The sequence below is a fragment of the Raphanus sativus genome, chromosome 5 (assembly GCF_000801105.2).
Source record: "Raphanus sativus cultivar WK10039 chromosome 5, ASM80110v3, whole genome shotgun sequence".
NCBI lineage: Eukaryota > Viridiplantae > Streptophyta > Magnoliopsida > Brassicales > Brassicaceae > Raphanus > Raphanus sativus.
In genome coordinates, this window is record NC_079515.1 from 12,433,363 (window position 1) to 12,453,305 (window position 19,943).

At 31.9% G+C, this 19,943-nt stretch overlaps 3 protein-coding genes across 3 annotated transcripts; all 3 read left to right on the plus strand.

Annotated features, from left to right (window-relative positions):
- The first annotated feature begins 3,463 nt into the window (after positions 1-3,463).
- On the plus strand, positions 3,464-6,421 carry LOC108861901 (heat shock 70 kDa protein BIP2). The gene is made up of 6 exons (XM_057011171.1): positions 3,464-3,618; positions 3,773-4,040; positions 4,120-4,334; positions 4,414-4,656; positions 4,808-5,525; positions 5,779-6,421. The coding sequence occupies exons 1-6, from the start codon at positions 3,564-3,566 to the stop codon at positions 6,287-6,289; spliced, it is 2,010 nt and encodes a 669-aa protein (XP_056867151.1). The 5' UTR covers positions 3,464-3,563; the 3' UTR covers positions 6,290-6,421.
- A 119-nt stretch (positions 6,422-6,540) lies between these two features.
- LOC130512807 (uncharacterized) lies at positions 6,541-7,723 on the plus strand. Its single transcript, XM_057011172.1, has 2 exons — positions 6,541-6,847; positions 7,056-7,723. The coding sequence occupies exons 1-2, from the start codon at positions 6,818-6,820 to the stop codon at positions 7,524-7,526; spliced, it is 501 nt and encodes a 166-aa protein (XP_056867152.1). The 5' UTR covers positions 6,541-6,817; the 3' UTR covers positions 7,527-7,723.
- A 5,108-nt stretch (positions 7,724-12,831) lies between these two features.
- Positions 12,832-13,504, plus strand: LOC108857726 (multiprotein-bridging factor 1c). Its single transcript, XM_018631736.2, has one exon. It carries the CDS (start codon positions 12,943-12,945, stop codon positions 13,387-13,389), a length of 447 nt encoding a protein of 148 aa, XP_018487238.1. The 5' UTR covers positions 12,832-12,942; the 3' UTR covers positions 13,390-13,504.
- The last annotated feature ends 6,439 nt before the right edge of the window (positions 13,505-19,943 follow it).

Consider the following 19,943-nt stretch of genomic DNA (forward strand, 5'->3'; position numbering starts at 1 on the left):
AATAAACTGGTTTTAAATTGGAGTTCTTAATCCGGTTTAGAGTTGGATAACTCGGACGAGACAATCAAGTTTCGGTCCATTATTTATCAATACGTTTGTATTTATTGGTTTTAATAGACCTGTTGATTTTTATAATTATTTATTAATATGGTTGTATTTATTGGTTTGTATTGTTCGAGATTGTTGATTTATCAATTAATTTTGACACTCAATTGTTACAAAAATAGATTAATTGCAACATATGGTAATTTAATTGTTTCTTTTTTTTTTTTTTTTTTTTTTTTTTATTTAATTTAATTGTTTCTTGGTTTGAGCATGGTATAGTTCTGACCAAAAATAAGCATTGGTATGTTGGTATGGTCCAGTTTTGTCAAACAGATAGTGAGATACAAAGATGAATTTCATTTTATGATTAGAGATTTAAAAATTCACGAAATATGGGTCAGAGGATTAATGTGCCCGATCGTTTTGTCATTTGGCTGTAAAGCCTTTCCAAAACATTAGTTTCAAAAAAAAAATATTAGTGAATGTTTAGAATTAATAGTAACTAGCTTTTGACCCGCGCGCCTGCGCGGGTGTATCTTCTATATAATTATATGTTTTGTTTGTTGTAAAATTATTAATGTTTTTATATAGGTTGTAAAATTATTAGCATTTTTTGGAATGGTCTTGAGCTTTGACGTTGGTGTATCTTGTTATTTTTTAGTGTCTATTTTTAACTATGAGGTTGTATACTTTTTTATTGTACTTTTTCTATGTTTTACTTGGTAACATAAGATTAAAATATAAAATATTGGAGTATTTTGTTGAGACTTTGTGAGTTTTACAAAATTATACTATAAATTTAGTGATTTAATTTTTTAATTATAATATTTATTTAAAAAATTATTTAGACGGTAAGAATATAAACTATTGGAAAAGTAACCAAAGAAACATTTTAAAAATACAGATCTCAAGCAATTATATATAGAAAGCCCAAGTTAGTGAGTTTAATTGAGCCATTTTGTTATGAATTATTTATATGTATATCAAATTTAACAAAAATTATAGTGGACCTTGAACAGAAGCCCATATATTATTTTTTTCCCAAAAAAAAACAGAAACATGGTTGTCTTCTACAACATTTTTTTTTGTTCCCGTAGAAAGTTATGTTTCTTGAACCGATCTCTTTGTTTTTGCCGTATCTTTTTCCGCGAGAAATTCCCAAACAGCTGTGAAATTTCCCTTTTGCTGCCATTTATGTTATTCTCAACCCATTCTCCTACCTCCTGTGTATTTCATTGCTTGTGTACAAAAGTCAACCTCCATCACCTTTATTTAAATAAACCGGGAATCTGACGTACCTCAAAGGATACATAAAGTTTTATTTATGTCAAACACTTAGTAGAATAATTTAGATATCATTGTGACCCAAACATCTATAAAATCCATAAAAGATAAAACTGTGACTAACCACAAAAGAAAGAAAAACAACATCAAAAACTTCTTTATTTGTAGAGGTTAATAACCTTTACTACCATACGTGAGAGGTGCATCAAAAGATGAACAAAAAAATACTTTTTTTTTTTGCCACTTGGGGAAATCTCACACCCAGGAACCCCTGAAGGTGGAGTCGAACCCCGGTGCCTTGGATGCCACTTAGCCACTAGACTAAGGCTGACCCGGCAACAAAAAAATACTTTCAGAAGATAAATAAGCATCAATACTGTTTAGGAATGAAAGTTCATATATTTATCAACAAAGGTTATGTTTTTACCACTAATAGCGATTTCAAAGTAATTTAGACTCCATTAGCAACAAATTAGCCTCCTCATTTCTACAATCCCGAAAGTATATTAACAAATCGACTGGCTAGCTTACAGAAGATGAAGTAACCGCCTTTGTCAGTGAGCTCATGAGATAATTCGTCGCTGGATCAAAAGCTCTGGTGGAATGAAAATAATTAACATGTAGCCTCCGCCATTCATTCTCAGACCAGCTTGCACAAGACGAAGTGAAACAAAGCTGATGGAAAAATGCTTCTCTAACAACTTAAGAAACTCTAGAGACCGGTGTGTCAATCAGTATGCTTTGTAATCTGGTGTCACAAGTAAACTCAGAATTCTAATCATACACAGAGCCCAAATTCGTAAGCTTGCCTTGTTGGAGAAGGAGCATGGCCTAGATTTCACAGCAAAAGGACCTCTGCGAATATGTCCAGCAGCTCCTCTTTCAGTTCCGGTTAAACCTATTGCTCCACAGCGGGAGACTCCTCTTAACCATATCATCAAGAATCAAGAGACATACTCAAAGATTCTGCCATCTTCAGCTCAATTAAATATGGAAAATACAATCAAAAATTAAGAAAATCAAGCACTAAATTCATCCCACAGATATATATGTTTGAAGCCTTATACAAATCAAATATCTAACGGAAATTGACAGAAACTCATCTCAGCGGGAAAGATCTACATATTTTAGTTTCTAAACTCAAACAGACATAGATTCTCAATCGAAAAGTGAAAACGAATTAAATTCAATCAGACGAATAAACGGATACAAAATTTCAGATGAAAGATTAAAAGACAGATGGAAGAAGATGAATAAATCAGCTCATACAAATCAATTAGGGAATTAGGGATTTGGTCTTCGAGAATTTGGGAGAAAAGGGAATACATGGGTTGGTAATGTGTTAAAAGACGTGTTTTAGTCCAGTGGCATGGATATGTAATATTTGTGTAACTATAAGGTTTAATTCATTTTTGTACTTCAGCCTTAATAGTTCAGATACCAATAGCATTTGATTGTAAGTATTAGGAAAAAACTAATTGTAATTCTCTTTTGACAGATTAGATATTTTATTCATTTTGGGTATATAATCTTCTTATTTAGCCTATATATTGCTGTCACAACATTCAAATACAAGCAAGTTTTCGATTTCGATCATTATAATTCGATTAAGCATATATATATGACAAAAAGTGATCTCTCGCTTTTTGCACAGAATCATTAAGGACAAAGTTAATAAATTAGTCAAAAAGAACATTCAAATACAAGCAGTAAATTGCACCCAAAAAAAAAAAAATACAAGCAGTAAATTAATGTCCAAAAAATCTTTAGCTAATTAATGAAATTCATTCGTTGTTAGTTCATGATGTTTATGAACGAACTACATGAGCATCTATTTCAGAAGATGGGCTTGACGTGACAGCAATAGAAGAAGACTCAAGACTAGGCCTGGACGGAAAAGGAAAGAAAGCCCATTATCTAGATTTAAGAAGTAAGTAACCAACGGCCAGGATTACTCCAACACAAGACCCGATCTGATTGGCTGAGTGCGGTAGATCGTCGCAATATCATTGGTCCACATCATCGCGATGACATAAGTTTGCATTTCTTGCTATAGATCGCCGCAAGATCATTGGTCCACGTCATCTTCGATGACATGAAGTTTACATTTCCTGGCCTAGGGGAACTAAAAGCGAGCTCTGTTTTAAAAAGCTCCCCCAAAGTAACTAAAATTAAATAAGAAACAAGCAAAGAAGAGAGAGAGATCTAAAGAGAAAAAGACGAGAGTATTCGATATGGCTCGCTCATTCGGAGCAAACGGCACGGTTGTGCTCGCGATCATATTTTTCGGTGAGTACCTTCGAAATATCTTTTTTTTTTTGCTCAAATCAATAAACATTGGCCTCTCTGCATTGATGTTTGATCTTAAGATATATGTTGGATTTACTGTATAAGGAGATTTTGCGTGTCTGATTAGTTAGAGGTTGGAATGTTTTTTTTTCAGGATGTTTAATTGCGTTTTCAACGGCTAAAGAAGAGGCCACGAAGTTGGGAACAGTGATAGGGATAGATCTTGGTACCACCTACTCTTGTGTTGGTGTTTACAAGAACGGTCATGTTGAAATCATTGCCAATGACCAAGGTAACCGTATTACTCCTTCTTGGGTTGCTTTCACCGACTCCGAGAGGCTCATCGGTGAGGCTGCTAAGAACCAAGCTCCTCTTAATCCTGAGAGGACCGTCTTCGACGTCAAGAGATTGATCGGAAGAAAGTAAGAATTAATGCATTCCCTTTTTTTTTTTTGCTTTGATTCTTTCTGTTGCTTAAAATTATTGTTTCTTTTTTGGCAGATTCGAGGATAAAGAGGTCCAGAAGGACAGGAAGCTTGTGCCTTACCAGATTGTGAACAAGGATGGCAAACCATACATTCAAGTCAAGATCAAGGATGGTGAGACCAAGGTCTTCTCTCCTGAGGAGGTCAGTGCCATGATCTTGACTAAGATGAAGGAGACTGCTGAAGCTTACCTTGGCAAGAAAATCAAGGATGCTGTTGTCACTGTTCCAGGTTTGGCCTTTTTTTTCTCTCTGTTTTTTATTCATACACACACACACTGTTTATTGATTTTCTTTTATTGTATGTGCAGCTTACTTCAATGATGCCCAGAGGCAGGCTACAAAGGACGCTGGTGTTATTGCTGGTCTCAATGTTGCCAGAATCATCAACGAACCCACTGCTGCTGCTATTGCCTACGGTCTTGACAAGAAGGGTGGTGAGAAGAACATCCTTGTCTTTGACCTTGGTGGTGGTACCTTTGATGTCAGTGTCTTGACCATTGATAACGGAGTGTTCGAGGTTCTCTCCACTAATGGTGACACTCACTTGGGAGGTAAATTATACTTGCAAGTTACATCATCTCATTCATACGGCCATACAATGATGATGCTAAACCCTATTCATAACAAATTGATGTTCTGTGTTATTACTTTGGCGTGAATATTCGTACGATGATGTTGCTAACCCTCTTCTGTCTTGCGCAGGTGAGGACTTTGACCACAGGATCATGGATTACTTTATCAAGTTGATCAAGAAGAAGCACCAAAAGGACATCAGCAAAGACAACAAGGCTCTTGGTAAGCTCCGCAGGGAATGTGAGAGGGCCAAGAGAGCTCTTAGTAGCCAGCACCAAGTCCGTGTGGAGATTGAGTCTCTCTATGACGGTCTTGATTTCTCGGAGCCTCTCACCAGAGCTCGTTTCGAGGAGCTTAACAATGACTTGTTCAGGAAGACCATGGGACCCGTGAAGAAGGCCATGGACGATGCTGGTCTACAGAAGAGTCAGATCGATGAGATTGTCCTCGTTGGTGGAAGCACCAGGATCCCAAAGGTTCAGCAGCTGTTGAAGGACTTCTTCGAAGGGAAAGAGCCCAACAAGGGTGTGAACCCGGACGAAGCTGTTGCTTATGGTGCGGCTGTCCAGGGTGGTATTTTGAGCGGAGAAGGCGGTGATGAGACCAAAGATATCCTTCTTCTTGACGTTGCGCCACTCACTTTGGGTATTGAGACAGTGGGAGGAGTGATGACGAAACTGATCCCAAGAAACACAGTCATTCCGACAAAGAAGTCGCAGGTTTTCACGACGTACCAAGACCAGCAGACCACCGTCTCCATTCAGGTCTTTGAAGGTGAGCGAAGTCTTACCAAGGACTGCAGGCTGCTCGGGAAGTTCGACCTCACTGGAATCCCACCGGCCCCAAGGTTTGTCTTCTTCTTTTCTAATAAAAATTAACAATGTTTTAAAAATCGCTAGGCGGTGGTTAGGTGTCTAACCGAGAATTATTGTTTAGACGGGCGCATAGGCCGATTTTTTGAATGCCTAGACCGATTTTTAAGAAAATCGGATTGAAAAAATCGTTTCGCTGATATCCAGTTTGCCGACTAGGCGGACGATTTTTAGAACACTGAAAATTAATCATTATGATCAATCATCACACATTTTGTTTTTTGGCAGAGGAACACCTCAAATCGAAGTCACGTTTGAAGTGGACGCCAACGGTATCCTGAACGTGAAAGCAGAGGACAAGGCCTCTGGTAAATCAGAGAAGATCACAATCACAAACGAGAAGGGACGTCTGAGCCAGGAAGAGATTGACCGGATGGTTAAGGAGGCAGAGGAGTTTGCAGAGGAGGACAAGAAGGTGAAGGAGAGAATCGACGCGAGGAACAGCCTGGAGACATACGTGTACAACATGAAGAACCAAGTTAGCGACAAGGACAAGCTTGCAGACAAACTGGAGGCGGATGAGAAGGAGAAGATAGAAGCAGCGACCAAAGAAGCCTTGGAGTGGCTTGACGAGAACCAAAACTCAGAGAAAGAAGAGTACGACGAGAAGTTGAAGGAAGTAGAGGCAGTGTGTAACCCAATCATCACGGCTGTGTATCAGAGGACAGGTGGTGCACCAGGAGGTGCTGGAGGTGAATCAGCGAACGAGGAGGAGGATGAGTCTCACGATGAGCTCTAAGTTGTGCCTTTTTTTTTATTGTTAATTTCTTAGACAGACCTCTTGGTGAAGTTTTGAGGGATAAAGAAGAATGATAACTCTTTTGTTTTCTTTTGTTTTGGTATTTATGGATAGTAACCTGGTCTCTTTTCATTCCCATCTCGTATCTCCGCTTTTGAAAAGCCGACATAAAGGGTCAATTTTAACATCTATTTTCCTATTTGAACTTTGTTACCTATTTCATCTTAGATTAATATTTTCTTTCAAATAAACTATCTAAACTATTTTAAGTCTTGTTGTCACGACGGCAGCCAGAGAGAAAAAGCTCCTTCATCTCACTAAGAACTCAACTCTTCTTTTCAGATCTGGTTAAGATCGGCGTGTGTGGGCTTACACAGCCACGACGTCGGTCTTTATCTTTTCCTTAGCTTTCTTTTAGTGTTGGTTTCCTCATTTTTTGTCAGAGATTTTTTATGGATAGTTGTGTGGTTGCGGTGGAAGAGGTTTTTCGGTTAGAACTCCAATCAAAGTTAACAGATCTAATTGATTATGACGAAGAAGACGCCAGATCTGGTAGAGGTACGGAACAGTTCACCTGCACACGTCTTCTTTTCTGTTTTTATACTTAGCTCGTGTTAAGATCTTGTTGTCCGGAAACAAATCCATCAACTCATGCTATGTATTGAGATCTCTACTCGTGTCAGATATGTTTATGGTTTCAGAAAGGCTGAATCTGAGGAGTATTTGATTGGATTTTAGTGTTTATCGTATTTTACCTTTGCTTAAGCTTCGGTGTAAGCGGTGTGGAATGGTGGCGTGGTGGTGTGTGGGGAACAGAACATGTTTTAACATCTCTGAGAAGTTTCAGGTTGCCTTGTCCCGCTCTAGGAAAGAGTCATTCTCGCGGCCTTCGAATAGGTGTATTGTCCGGTTGGTCTTTTGCTCTCGGGTTCCTCGGTGGCTTCGACTGGTTGAAGCATATTATAATGAGGTTAAGGGTATTAAGCTTTCTGATGAAGGTTTGTTTGAGGAGGGAGCTTGGCCCCAGTTGTTGTTTTTCTCTGGTTGGTTTCTGATGTTTTTCTTATTGGTTCTTGCTCGGTACCGTAAACAAGAGATTCAGGTAATTTTAGTTATGTTTCGTTGTTATGGCAACTGCATCGCTTCCTCTCTCGTCAAGAGTTCCGGCTGTTCAAAGCGTAGAAGGATCAATATTGTTATCCCTTGTCGAGGATTGTCTTTAGCTTTGGTTATATGAGTCTAGTGTCTTCTTGTGATTCTTGTAGTTTTATCAAGTGTTACCCTTTGTTTGGGTTCAAGTCACTCGTTGTTTGGGTTCATGTCTTCCAGTTGTGGGTTATAGGATCAATGATAGATTAAATTTTGTTATTTTCTTGTCACATATCTAAGATATCCAATAGACAAGATAAAAAATCCTCACAATTTTATTCATACTTTTCCATAGATTCTCTTTCACATCAATGTTTGTTTGAAATTTTGTCATATTCCTATCCATATATTTTGCATATCTTATAGAGAAGATAAGAAATTCTCATAATTTAATCCATACAGTTCAATAGATTTTTTTTATATCAACCATTGGATTGAGATTCTTTGTTATTATCTTATTTATATCAAAAATACATCGATAATATATAAAAAAATTGAAATCAATTTATGACCATTCATTTGAATTCTTATCCATTTATAATTGTCTATAAATAATAGTCTCTCCAGCCAATGAAAAAAAAACATACTTCAACCAATATCTTTCTCTTTTTTAAAATATGGAGAAAATAGAAGTTCGTCATTCAACCAACAAGAAGATGAACTGTTATGTTGTGTGTATTTATATATATCACAAAATTCAATTGTTAGCAATAACCAAGTTCTCAAACAATTATGGAAAGAAGTAGAGCAAAGGTACAATGAAACAAAACATGAGAGTTGGGAAATTAGAAGTAGTAGATCTCTTTAAGATAGGATGGGTATAATTTTGTATGCTGTTAGAAATTTGAAGAGTTGTGTTATCCAAGTAGAGAATATGCATCTAAGCGGTACGTCTTAACATGACCTTGTAAGTATATATTTTGTTAATTTTATGTTATTTATCTATATGATATTTGTTATGAATTTAACAATTCCTTGCTAATAAAATTGAGATGGAAAAAGCAAAAAAAGTTATTGGTGCAAGATCCAAAACTAAAAAAAAGTTTCAAATTTGATCATGTGTGGATTTTGATGAAAGATATTCCAAAGTTTTCCAACAATGTTAAAGTCGGAATTTCAAATAATGAAGGTGAAACTATCGGTTCTCCAGCATCACAATCTCTGGAGCTTTCTTCATTTTCTATCAGTTTAAGCAGTGATGATGGTGGATCAAATTTATCACAACGTCCCATAGAATTGAAGAAAGCAAAACTCAAAAGAAAACTTTATGAAGGTAATAACTCATCTACATTTACCTTGGTTTCATCAAATGAGCAAATTCTTAGTTTCTTACAAGAAAGTGCAACAACTAAAGAAAAAGTTTATGACACTACAAGAAAACATCGGTATTCTGAGGGACATACCGAGGAAAAATGAGTTCCTCGGAATTTTCTGACGAAAAATCGAGGAAATACCGAGGAAACCAAGAAAAATTTCGAGGAAATTGCGAGGAAGACACATTTCCTCGAAAAATTTCGAGGAAATTGCGAGGAAGACACATTTCCTCTGTATTTTTCGAGGGAATACCCAGGGATAATAGGGTTTCCTCGAAATTTCCTCGGAATGTCCCTTCACGGTTGAGGGGTTTGATTTAAAACCCCTTGTTCGTCGAAATACCCTCGAAATATTTCGAGGAAATTTTGACGAAACAAATGATTTTCGGTATTTCCTCGAAATTCCCTTACAATATTCCGAGGAAATTTCGAGGAATAAGGGGTTTTAAACCGAAAACAACGTTTTGCGGATTGAATAACACGTATATAACCTTCATTAAGTGTCTTAGGCAGATTATGAAGTCAAACTTTAGGGTTTTAAACCGAAAATAATGTTTTGCGGATTGAACGGAAACCACACAACATAAGAGAAACACTTATACATTTTAATAAACGTTAAAGGGAATACTTACAATTATTTTTGTAATTGTGCTATTTCATTGTTTATGATCATCTATACAAAGAAACCTCATTAGTATGAATTACATTTGTATAAGAAATGACATAGAAGAAAAAAATCGATGTTTTCAAAACCCCAAACCCTGTTTCCTCGAACTTTCCTCACAATATTGTGAGGAAATTTCGAGGAAACAGGGTTCGAGGTTTTGAAAACATCGATTTTTTTCCTCTATGTCATTTCTTATACAAATGTAATTCATACTAATGAGGTTTCTTTGTGTAGATGATCATAAACAATGAAATAATACAATTACAAAAATAATTGTAATTATTTCCTTTAACGTTTATTAAAATGTATAAGTGTTTCTCTTATGTTGTGTGGTTTCCGTTCAATCCGCAAAACATTATTTTCGGTTTAAAACCCTTATGTTTGACGTCATTTTTGTAATTGTGTTATTTCATTATTTTCATTTTTGTGGGAATACTTACAATTATTTTTGTAATTGTGTTATTTCATTGTTTATGATCATCTATACAAAGAAAACTCATTAGTATGAATTACATTTGTATAAGAAATGACATAGAGGAAAAAAATCGATGTTTTCAAAACCCCAAACCCTGTTTCCTCGAAATTTCCTCACACTATTGTGAGGAAATTTCGAGGAACCTGCTTTCCTCGGAATATTTTTCATTAACCCGGCAACCCTAGCCGCCAAACGTTTCGCGAAAATTAGATTAGAAGATTTCGAGGAAATTTCGAGGAACCTTATTAAATTTTGTGAGGAAATTCCGACGGACAGTGTCCGTCGGACGTCTCATAAATTAGGTTTTACGTTCTTCTCTTCCCCATTTCTCTCTGCCTCTCCTCTCTTCCTCTCCTCTCTTACGCGGCCTCCTTCCTCTCCTCTCTTCCTCTGCACGGCAAATCTCCTCTCTTCCTCTCCTCTCTTCCTATCATGTAAGTTCATCTCTCTTCTCTTCCTCTCTTCATAGATCGATTCTTTGGATGTTAGATCTCGAAATTTAGGTTGTTAGGAAGGAAATTCTAGGATTGAATGGATAGCTTAGGATTTTCAAGTTTGGATTGTTGTTTGGATTGTTGTTATATATATTTTTTAGTTCTTTTGTGTTTTGGGTAAAATTCAAAACGTTTTTCATGTTTTAAAACGTTTTTTGATTTTTTAAAACGTTTTTTGATTTTTAAAAATGTGTATATGATTTTTTAAAACGTTTTTTGTTTTTTTAAAACGTTTTTTTTATTTTTAAAAATGTGTATATGATTTTTAAAACGTTTTTGAATTTTTAAAACGTTTTTTGATTTTCTAAAACTATTTTTATATATTAAAACTATTTTTGTACTTATTAAACTATTTTATATATATTAAAACTATTTTTTATATATTAAAACTATTTTTTATATATTAAAAATATTTTTGTAATTATTAAACTATTATATATATATTAAAACTTTTTTTGTAATTATGAAATTGTTGTTTTTTTTTTTTCGATTTATTTTGTGTTTTGGTTAAAATTCAAAACGTTTTTGTGTTTTAAAACGTTTTTGATTTTTAAAAATGCGTATATGATTTTTTAAAACGTTTTTTGTAATTACTAAACTATTTTTTATATATTTAAACTCTTTTTATATATTTAAATTATTTTTGTAATTATTAAACTATTTTTATATATATTAAAACGTTTTTTAAAGTTTACAGTAATAATAAAACGTTTTTTATAAATTTTAAAAATATTTAAAAACCTTTTTCTATATTTATAAACGATTTGTAATTTTTTATAAATATAAATATATATATATATATATAAATCATGTATACTAAAAACTATATATAGTAATTATTAAACTATTTTTTTATATATTTATATTTTTTGATTAAAAACTATTTTGGATTTTTAAAATTTTTATTTATTAAAACTAATTTTTAATATATTTTAATTTGTACAATTTTGAATAATATTATCTAATGTATTTTCAATTTCAATTTTTATTTTATATTTTATATTTTCGAATTTCATTAAAAAAATTAATATATTTTTTATTTATTTTTTTGAAAATTCCGAGGAAAGGGTTCCCTCAGAATATTTCGACGACCACTTCCGTAGGAAAATTTTGAGGACTTTTGTGACGAACTCTCGTCCTCACAGTTTTCTCGGAATTACTGTTCCTCGAAATTCCGTCAGAAAATTTTGAGAAAATTTCGAGGGAAAATGAAATTTCGAGGAGTTTTTTTCGAGGACCTTTTTCCTCGGTATGTCGTCGAAATACGGTTATTCCGACGACATACTGAGGAAAAAGTCCCTCAATATCTGCGTGTTTTCTTGTAGTGTGAGATGCTCAGTTGCGTATACAAAATCAAGCTAAAAATTAGCTCTAAAAGAAATGGAATAAGAAAATAAACTATTGCTAAAGAGTTAAAGCTCTATCGATGATGGTAATACACCTAAGTTTATATGATCTGAATAAGTAAAAATCATAGAAAAGAAAAAGAGCAACAACAGTCTCCTATTATGCCAAATTTTTATGGACAATTTTTTGATGATCTTGGAGGCTCAAGACCAAATCTACCTGATTATTGATATCGGTTTATGGATTGTAATATGAGTAATTTTTATGTGTGTAATTTTCTCTTGTAAAATATTTTTCTTGCATTTTTAATTTTTAAGTTTGTAAGATACTGATCAATGTAATATAACTTATGTTGGAAAAATAATTATATATTTTATATTAGTTTTTATTTTTATTTAACATATATTCTATTTTATGTATTAATAATATATATAACATTTAGTTGAATACTTAAGTGAAATATAATTATAAGATAAAGTGATAAAGGAAATAATACTAATACAATTACATATAAATTATAAATTATAGATATCAAATTAAAAAATAATTAATGTTATGAGGGTTTGAATAGTAAAACTTTAAATTTGAAGGTTTAAATTTTTTTTAGAAAGCCAAAAACCTCATTCGAAGGACTCTTGGAAAATCAACATACACAATCTTTCTTTTTCTGAATCAGCATACACAATCTTCAACAACTAGTGACTTGTTAATAGGATGTGAATCGACTCAAGCATAAACCTCCCGCCACCATGAAGCTGGACAGAAAGACACGACGCGGAACCAACTTTCGATACATTCGGTTCCACAGAACATACGGAAAACGTCCTAATGTACAGGGAGCCGAGACAGAAAATGCAACACCAGACATCGATTTTGTCCCGTCGCCGGCGACTCAGGGATATGGTTGTACAAAATCGATCTCGGCGTTGCATTTTTCGAGTCAGGCCCTTAATGACCGTCCGATTTTCTTCTATTGCTGTCTACCGTTGGATATAAGACGAGTTCATTTAGATAAAATATGTAGTAACGCCACGTCACCATCCTAAGAACTGTCCAGAACAAAAATGGTGTCAAAAAGATGATCGAACTCTCCAGAAACTCATCTCCCTATATAAACACCTCTCCTCTCAGCTACGCCTTCATCGTTTCTCATTTTCAGAAACTCATCACCATCTCTGAGATATCAAAGATTTAAACAAACAGCGACGATGCCGAGCAGATACCCAGGAGCCGTGACACAAGACTGGGAGCCAGTGGTGCTCCACAAAACCAAGCCAAAGAGCCAAGACCTCCGTGATCCCAAGGCGGTTAACGCGGCTCTCAGAAGTGGTTTAGCGGTTCAGACGGTGAAGAAATTCGACGCCGGTTCTAACAAGAAGGGGAAGTCGACGGCGGTGCCTGTGATCAACACGAAGAAGTTGGAGGAAGAGACGGAACCGTCGGCGATGGATCGTGTGAAAGCGGAGGTGAGGCTAGCGATACAGAAAGCTCGGTTGGAGAAGAAGATGTCACAAGCGGATCTAGCGAAACAGATCAACGAGCGGACACAGGTGGTTCAAGAATACGAAAACGGGAAAGCTGTTCCTAACCAGGCCGTGCTTGCCAAGATGGAGAAGGTTCTGGGTGTTAAACTCAGGGGTAAACATGTTAAATAATGCAAAAAACGATACCGTATCTGTTTTTCTTTTTTTTGGTGCGTATCTACCATCTAGTTTCGTATTCTCTCATTTTGTGAAAATAATTAAGAACGCTTTTCATTTGAATTTTAAACGACACGTGTCTCGCAAACGCTTTTCTTCATACATGAGCTGATCAACATATTTCTTCTTGGGAAAATTGCCAAAACGGAACAAAAATTCAGTATGGTTGTCCTTATAGTATAAAACCATCATTTAGTTGTCCTTTTAATATAATTTTTTTCATAATTCCAAAACTAACTCTTGATTAATCTAATTAAACACATTAAATTAATAGAATTTAAAATAATAATAATTAAAAACGTTTAAAAAGGGAAAATAAAAAAAACTTTAAATTTTTTAATAAAAATAAACTTTTTAAAACTTAATAAAATAAAAATAAAAATAATTTACAATTTTTAAATTTTTTAATAAAAATAAACTTTTTAAAACTTAATAAAATAAAAATAAAAATAATTTACAATATTTTTAATAAAGAACAATTTACAAAGTTTTATTTTTTATAAGAAGTTTATAATGTTTGTAAACTTTTTAATTTTATCAAAATTTTTCATAAAAAAAAAATAAATTAAAATGTATTTTTCTAAAGTTTGTTTAAATTTTACAAATTTTATAAATTTTGTTTAAAGTTTTTATTAAACACAATAAACTAAAAGAATTTTAAAAAATAATAATTAAAAATGTTTTAAAAAGGGAAAATAAAATAAAACTTTTAGTTTTTTAATAAAAATAAACTTTGTAAAAATAAAAATAATTTACAATTTTTTTAATAAAACGTTAAATAAACTTATTAAAAAACATTTACAAAGTTTTATTTTTATAAAAAGTTTAAAAAGTTTTTAATAAAACTTTAACTAAATAAAAAATTTAAACTTTATAAAAATAAAATTTACAAAAAATTTTAATAAAAACTTTAAACTAACTTTATAAAAATATTTTTTACAAAGTTTTATTTTTATAAAAAATTTAAAATGTTTGTAACCTTTTGAATTTTATCGAACTTTTTAATAAAAATAAAACTTTTAAAAATGTTTTTAATAAAACTTTTAATAAAAATAAATTTGTAAACTTTATAAAATAAAAATTAAACTTTACAAAAAATTGCACCTAATTTCAAAACACCACATGTTGTATAGATATGTATTATAGAGAATAAGAGTTTGTGAAAAAAAATCAAAAGAAAAACTATGGAAAAACCATAGATTAATGAAGAAGACAAGGGAGAATCATTTTATAAAAAAATTTGACAAGTAAAATCGAAAATAACACGTTTTAGGAAGTTAGAATATTTTTAGGAGATTTTTAGAATATTTCCTTAACTGAATTTTTCATTAATTTTCGCAAAAATCAGGTAATCTTATCCGTAGAAGGTGCTTTCTAAAAGTTTAGAACATTGACAAAAATCTAGAACATGCTTTCTACTTTTAGTAGACGGGATAGTACATTTTAGAAAACACATTCCGCGAAATTTAGAATACTTAATAAAAGTAGAAGATGTTTCCGGACGAAAAGTAGATAGCTTTAGGATTAGTAGAATGTGCATTCTACTTTCTTAGAAAATTAGTAAATAGTAGAATGTACATTCTAAAAATAGTAGATGAACGTGTTTATTTTAGAAATTACTTTCTACTATACCATTTTCCGCAGAAGGCACATTCTACCTTTAGTAGAACATATTTTCAAATTTTTATTTGTCAACTTTTTGAAAAAAAATAAAAATACCAGCATGTGTATATAGGTGTTTTATTAATTCTTTATATTTTTTTTTTTGATTCACAAAAGTATTTATTTCATTAGTTTTCAGAAATGCAAAGGGTAAAAATGAGAAAAATTGGACAAAAAGGAATTTATACTAAAGGGACAACACCCATGTTTTTTTGTTCTCTATTGGCAATTTTCCCTTTCTTCTTTGCATGTATTCCTGTAATCAACAATTTTTTTTTTTTAAATCATTATAAAACAGGCGGTGTTTTAACACCTCTGGACTTGGCCTTATAGGTCTAATGGGTTTATGACTCGGAACTTCTTGGTTATCATATAAATTTAGAAATGAACCAAGAAATGTGTAAATGTTAGCGTGACATCTGCAAGTATAGTTGGACTTGGTTCGATGAAGCATCCTTTGTTTCTAAGCGGGAGTCCAAACTAGATACATATCAGTATTTGTAACATGTTGGATTTTTTAGTTACATCACTAAATTCAACGATAAGTAACCAGAAAGAATACTCAATTTGATAAGTACAAGTTCAAAACTTTATTTCAAATTTGCCAACGTTAAAGAGCCGAACCATTTACCAAACTGAGAAGATTGTAACTCGAACTCCCTCACCTACACGTCACGATCCCTCTGTTTCTCAAACACACTCAAGACCCACAAACAAGAGAGATGAACCCTGATCTTATTGAAACCACACTCCGATAAAAATTACAAAAAAAAAAAAACAAAGATATGCAACAGAAAAGATATGCTACACGAAAAACGATCCACTAAATGTCTAATGGTGACAGAGCTAGATTCAACATATTCAGCATAGAGACTGAAAAACAAGCCATTGCTATATTTGAAAAAAAGAGGGGCAAGGGAGATGATCTGAACGACAAAGACTCTCTAGACATTCGTGTCTTTACCTTTCTTTGCGTAGCCACGTCAGTTTCAGTCAACCAAAGAACTGACTTTTCTGGTTTCATCAGAATACAAGCTACTTATGTACGTATCACCTACTGCTTTGAAATGCAGCTTGTACTCAAGCATGAAAATAAGTGAAACGCGGCCACATGGACCAACCAAACCCTCATGTACTTTGATGGTCATTGTGCTGTGAGCGCCAGAGTTTCCATGTTGAATATGTCCAATCGATAGTGAAAAGCAATTTGACTTGGTCGGGACGCAGTCCCTGTTTTCCAGCATGCCAAAGCAGAACAAAAATTCTTCATTCTTGTTTTAAAGACTTTATAATCCACGGATATTTGTTACAACAGATTTGTAGTTAACCAGAAGCTGTATGGGCTTCGTTCAAGTCATTTTACATGTGTCCTATGAAGCATGTTCAGAATTCATTTCCACACATAGTGGACACGCAAAACCAATAAACATCCGCAAGAAATTAAGGCTGTTTGCAATTCTTTTAGAAACCAAAGAATTCTTAAGAAATGTAGTCAACACCCCCAAGTACTCTCATAGGAAATTCCCACCTCGGTAGCTGAAACAAGAACAACTCGTGCTAGCTGCTGCATTCTTAGTATTCCTGGCTAACCAGTCTTGAATCATCCCGAAAACACAATATAAACAGACCATGGTGTATCAACCAGTGCCCTTGTGTTGCATCTGGATGTGTCTTAACTCTCTGTGCACCATTAAAAGCTCAACATTTTTTGGACTATGAAAATTTACTTTTTTTAGATAAATATGTATTACTATAGGGAAAATGAAATGGAGTTTTGAAACTGCTATAAATATGGGTCTAAGAATTTGTAAAATTATACATTTACACAATAATAAAAAATTTTCAACGATTATTTGCCTCAATTCGTTTTGCTCTTTTGCTTTCTTCTAACTTAATTCGCATTTGTTCATAACACTTTGTAACCATGGAAAATCTAACCAGACTGTCTAAAGACCAGACTGTCTAAATTGGGGAATGGCAGATTGTAACCAGCGAAACCAATTCTGCCACATTCAAGCCGTCTTCAATAGTTTATTTTTCCAAAAATGCCAATCATAAAGAATGATAGTTCAGAGAGATGAAGAAATTTGCAGGTTTATCTGTCCGGCACAACCTTATACTCAGTTCTGATTGGCTTTGGAAATTTGATCAGCTTCCATTGTAGCATTACTTGAGTTAGAGCAGATTTATTACTTCCATACTGAACTTTACCCACAACAATACTTAAGTTAGTTCATTCTCTTATTTCATATTTTGGGTGGCTACTTCAACAATACTTGGGATGAGCATAGTGGAGATCATATAATAAATTTTAGAAGAAAAATAAAAAAAAATCATGTGAACTGTGGATAAATTTCTGTTATATATAAAGTAGAATTTTTATTCGTTAGGTTTATACCTCATCAATAGGTTTTCTATAGTTTGACATTTAAAAAAATGATAAATCACCAATAGTATGTTCTTATTATTTTAGGCTAAATCTGATAAATCTATTATTTCCAATTAGTATTTCATAATCAATTCAACAAAAAAGTTGACATTAGTTTTTGTCAAAATTGATAATGTAGTAAAAATATATAATATAATGTAAAATCAACATAATTTTTTTAAAAATAAGTTATATTAAAAATTATAATTTCATTAAAGATTTTTGTAAGAAAAAGATAATTTTGCATTTTCGAAACACAGACTAAAATCTAATTTAGTTTTATAACTTTATCTGACATACCAATAAAATCAGTTATATTTGGACTTACGAATTATTTTATCTAAAATGTTATATATGCTTTACAAAATTAAAAATAAATAAAACAACTACCATCGATCATGGAATATGTCACTCGATATATTTTTCATTTAACAAGAGATTCTGACCTTTTGTTATTGAAATTTATGCAAAGAATACTTTGAATGTTTGGCAAGTTCATACGAAACCATAACTTAATAAAATAATCACATATGGATAGTGTAGTGGTAGACATCTTGAATCAAATAAACCAAAACAATATTTTGTTAGATGTTTTATTCAGGTTCAAATTTTCAAATAAACTCAATTTTAGAAAACATAATTGCCTTTTGACTTTAAAAAAAAAGGAATCTTCGTATGTTTGTATATTATACCAGCAGTCAATATTAAAGTGCTACAATATTATATTTGTTTTTCTGAGAACTGTAAGCCTAAATGGGTGACAGGTTCATGTCATTCTTTTTTTTGTCGACTAGGTTCATGTCATACAATTTGGTCAAACACTCATTCTCTTATTTTATATTTTTGGCAGCCACTTCAACAACACTTGGATGAACAGAAGTAAAAATTATGATCAAATAATAAATTTAAAAACACAAACAAAAAATCGCGTTAATTTCAGATAAATTTCTAGTATATATAACATATACGTTTTCTCTTGTTAGGTTCTCTACAGATTTTACACTTCATTATAGTTTTTTTTAAAAAAATTAATAAATTATCCCAAAATGTTCATCTCCTTATTATTTTAGGCCAAATTTATTAAAAATATTAGCCATTCATTTTTAATTAGTATTTTATTTTCAAGCCAACCAAACCTTCTATATAACATGTGATAACTTAGTTAAAATACATATAATGTAAAATAATTAATTTTAAAATAAATAGTTTATATTAAAAATAATTTTCACTAAACTATTTTTGTAAAGATGAAATAGATTTTCATTTCAAATGAAGATAAAAATTAACTTTATCTGACATTTCAATAAAATAATTTATATATGACTTATGAATTATTTATATGATTTAAAAATAAATAAATAAAAATTACCATTAATCAAGGGACATGTCACATGATATATTTTTCATTTAATAGGAAATTCTGACTTTTGTAATTAAAATTTATGCAAAGAACACTTTGAGTTTGAGTGTTTGACAAGTTTATATGAGATTAGAACTAAAAAATAATACAAAATAGAAAACCAAAAAAATCGTGTTAATCATATTAAAATTTCAATTATTATCACATCTATTTTATTAAAGTAGAAGTACAAATGTAAATTCATCCTTAAAACTACCATTTATTTATAAATTAGTACCATTGAAGTAATTAATAACCTAATTTTAGGTATCTGTATCTTTTACAAATTTAATAAAACATTTCCTTAAACGAATAAACAAAAAATTCATAATAAATTTTAAAATTAATTAATGCACCACAATTAAAAATACATTATACTTAGGATCTTCTAAATATGCTAACTGTAAGTCTCAAATTATTAAAATATTTTATGTAATAAATTTTAGCAAATGGAACAATAATAATATATATTAACTTCTTTATTTATGATTATTAAGGAATAGAGATTATATACTATTAAATCATAAATAATAATTTATGATTGGTAAAGAACATTTTTAAAAAAAATTATGACGTTTACAATTTACTTTTTGTCTAAGTTTACATTATATTTTAACAAAATAATTATAAAACAAAGAAAGTCTTTATATAACGGATTAATACCAAATATAATTGTAAATATATTTTTAGATTTATATTGAAAATTAATTTTCTTATTGATACAAATGATTAATATATCTAATGTTGGAACTGTTTTTTTTTTTGATTAATGGCTATGGCCAATATTCTAGTGGCTTTTTCGGGTAATTTGATTGTCGGAATGACTGGATCATAGAATCTATGAATTTTTTGTTATGAACACTACAATATAGTGTAATCATATGTTAAAACGAAGTTCTTTTGAATGAGAAATGAAAGTTTTATATAGAATTATTGTAAAATGTTTCTTGTGTATAAAATAGAGAAAATAAAGTAAAATTTTAAACTTTTTTATATTGGAAACCAAAGATATTTGGATCA

Excerpts from the sequence above, each read along its gene's own strand:
- LOC108861901 (XM_057011171.1), top strand. The coding sequence starts at position 3,564 with ATGGCTCGCTCATTCGGAGCAAACGGCACGGTTGTGCTCGCGATCATA. Across the intron at positions 3,619-3,772 it reads GCTCGCGATCATATTTTTCG|GATGTTTAATTGCGTTTTCA; the intron begins GTGAGTACCTTC and ends TTTTTTTTTCAG. Across the intron at positions 5,526-5,778 it reads GGAATCCCACCGGCCCCAAG|AGGAACACCTCAAATCGAAG; the intron begins GTTTGTCTTCTT and ends GTTTTTTGGCAG.
- LOC130512807 (XM_057011172.1), top strand. The coding sequence starts at position 6,818 with ATGACGAAGAAGACGCCAGATCTGGTAGAG. Across the intron at positions 6,848-7,055 it reads AGACGCCAGATCTGGTAGAG|CTTCGGTGTAAGCGGTGTGG; the intron begins GTACGGAACAGT and ends CCTTTGCTTAAG.
- LOC108857726 (XM_018631736.2), top strand. The coding sequence starts at position 12,943 with ATGCCGAGCAGATACCCAGGAGCCGTGACACAAGACTGGGAGCCAGTG.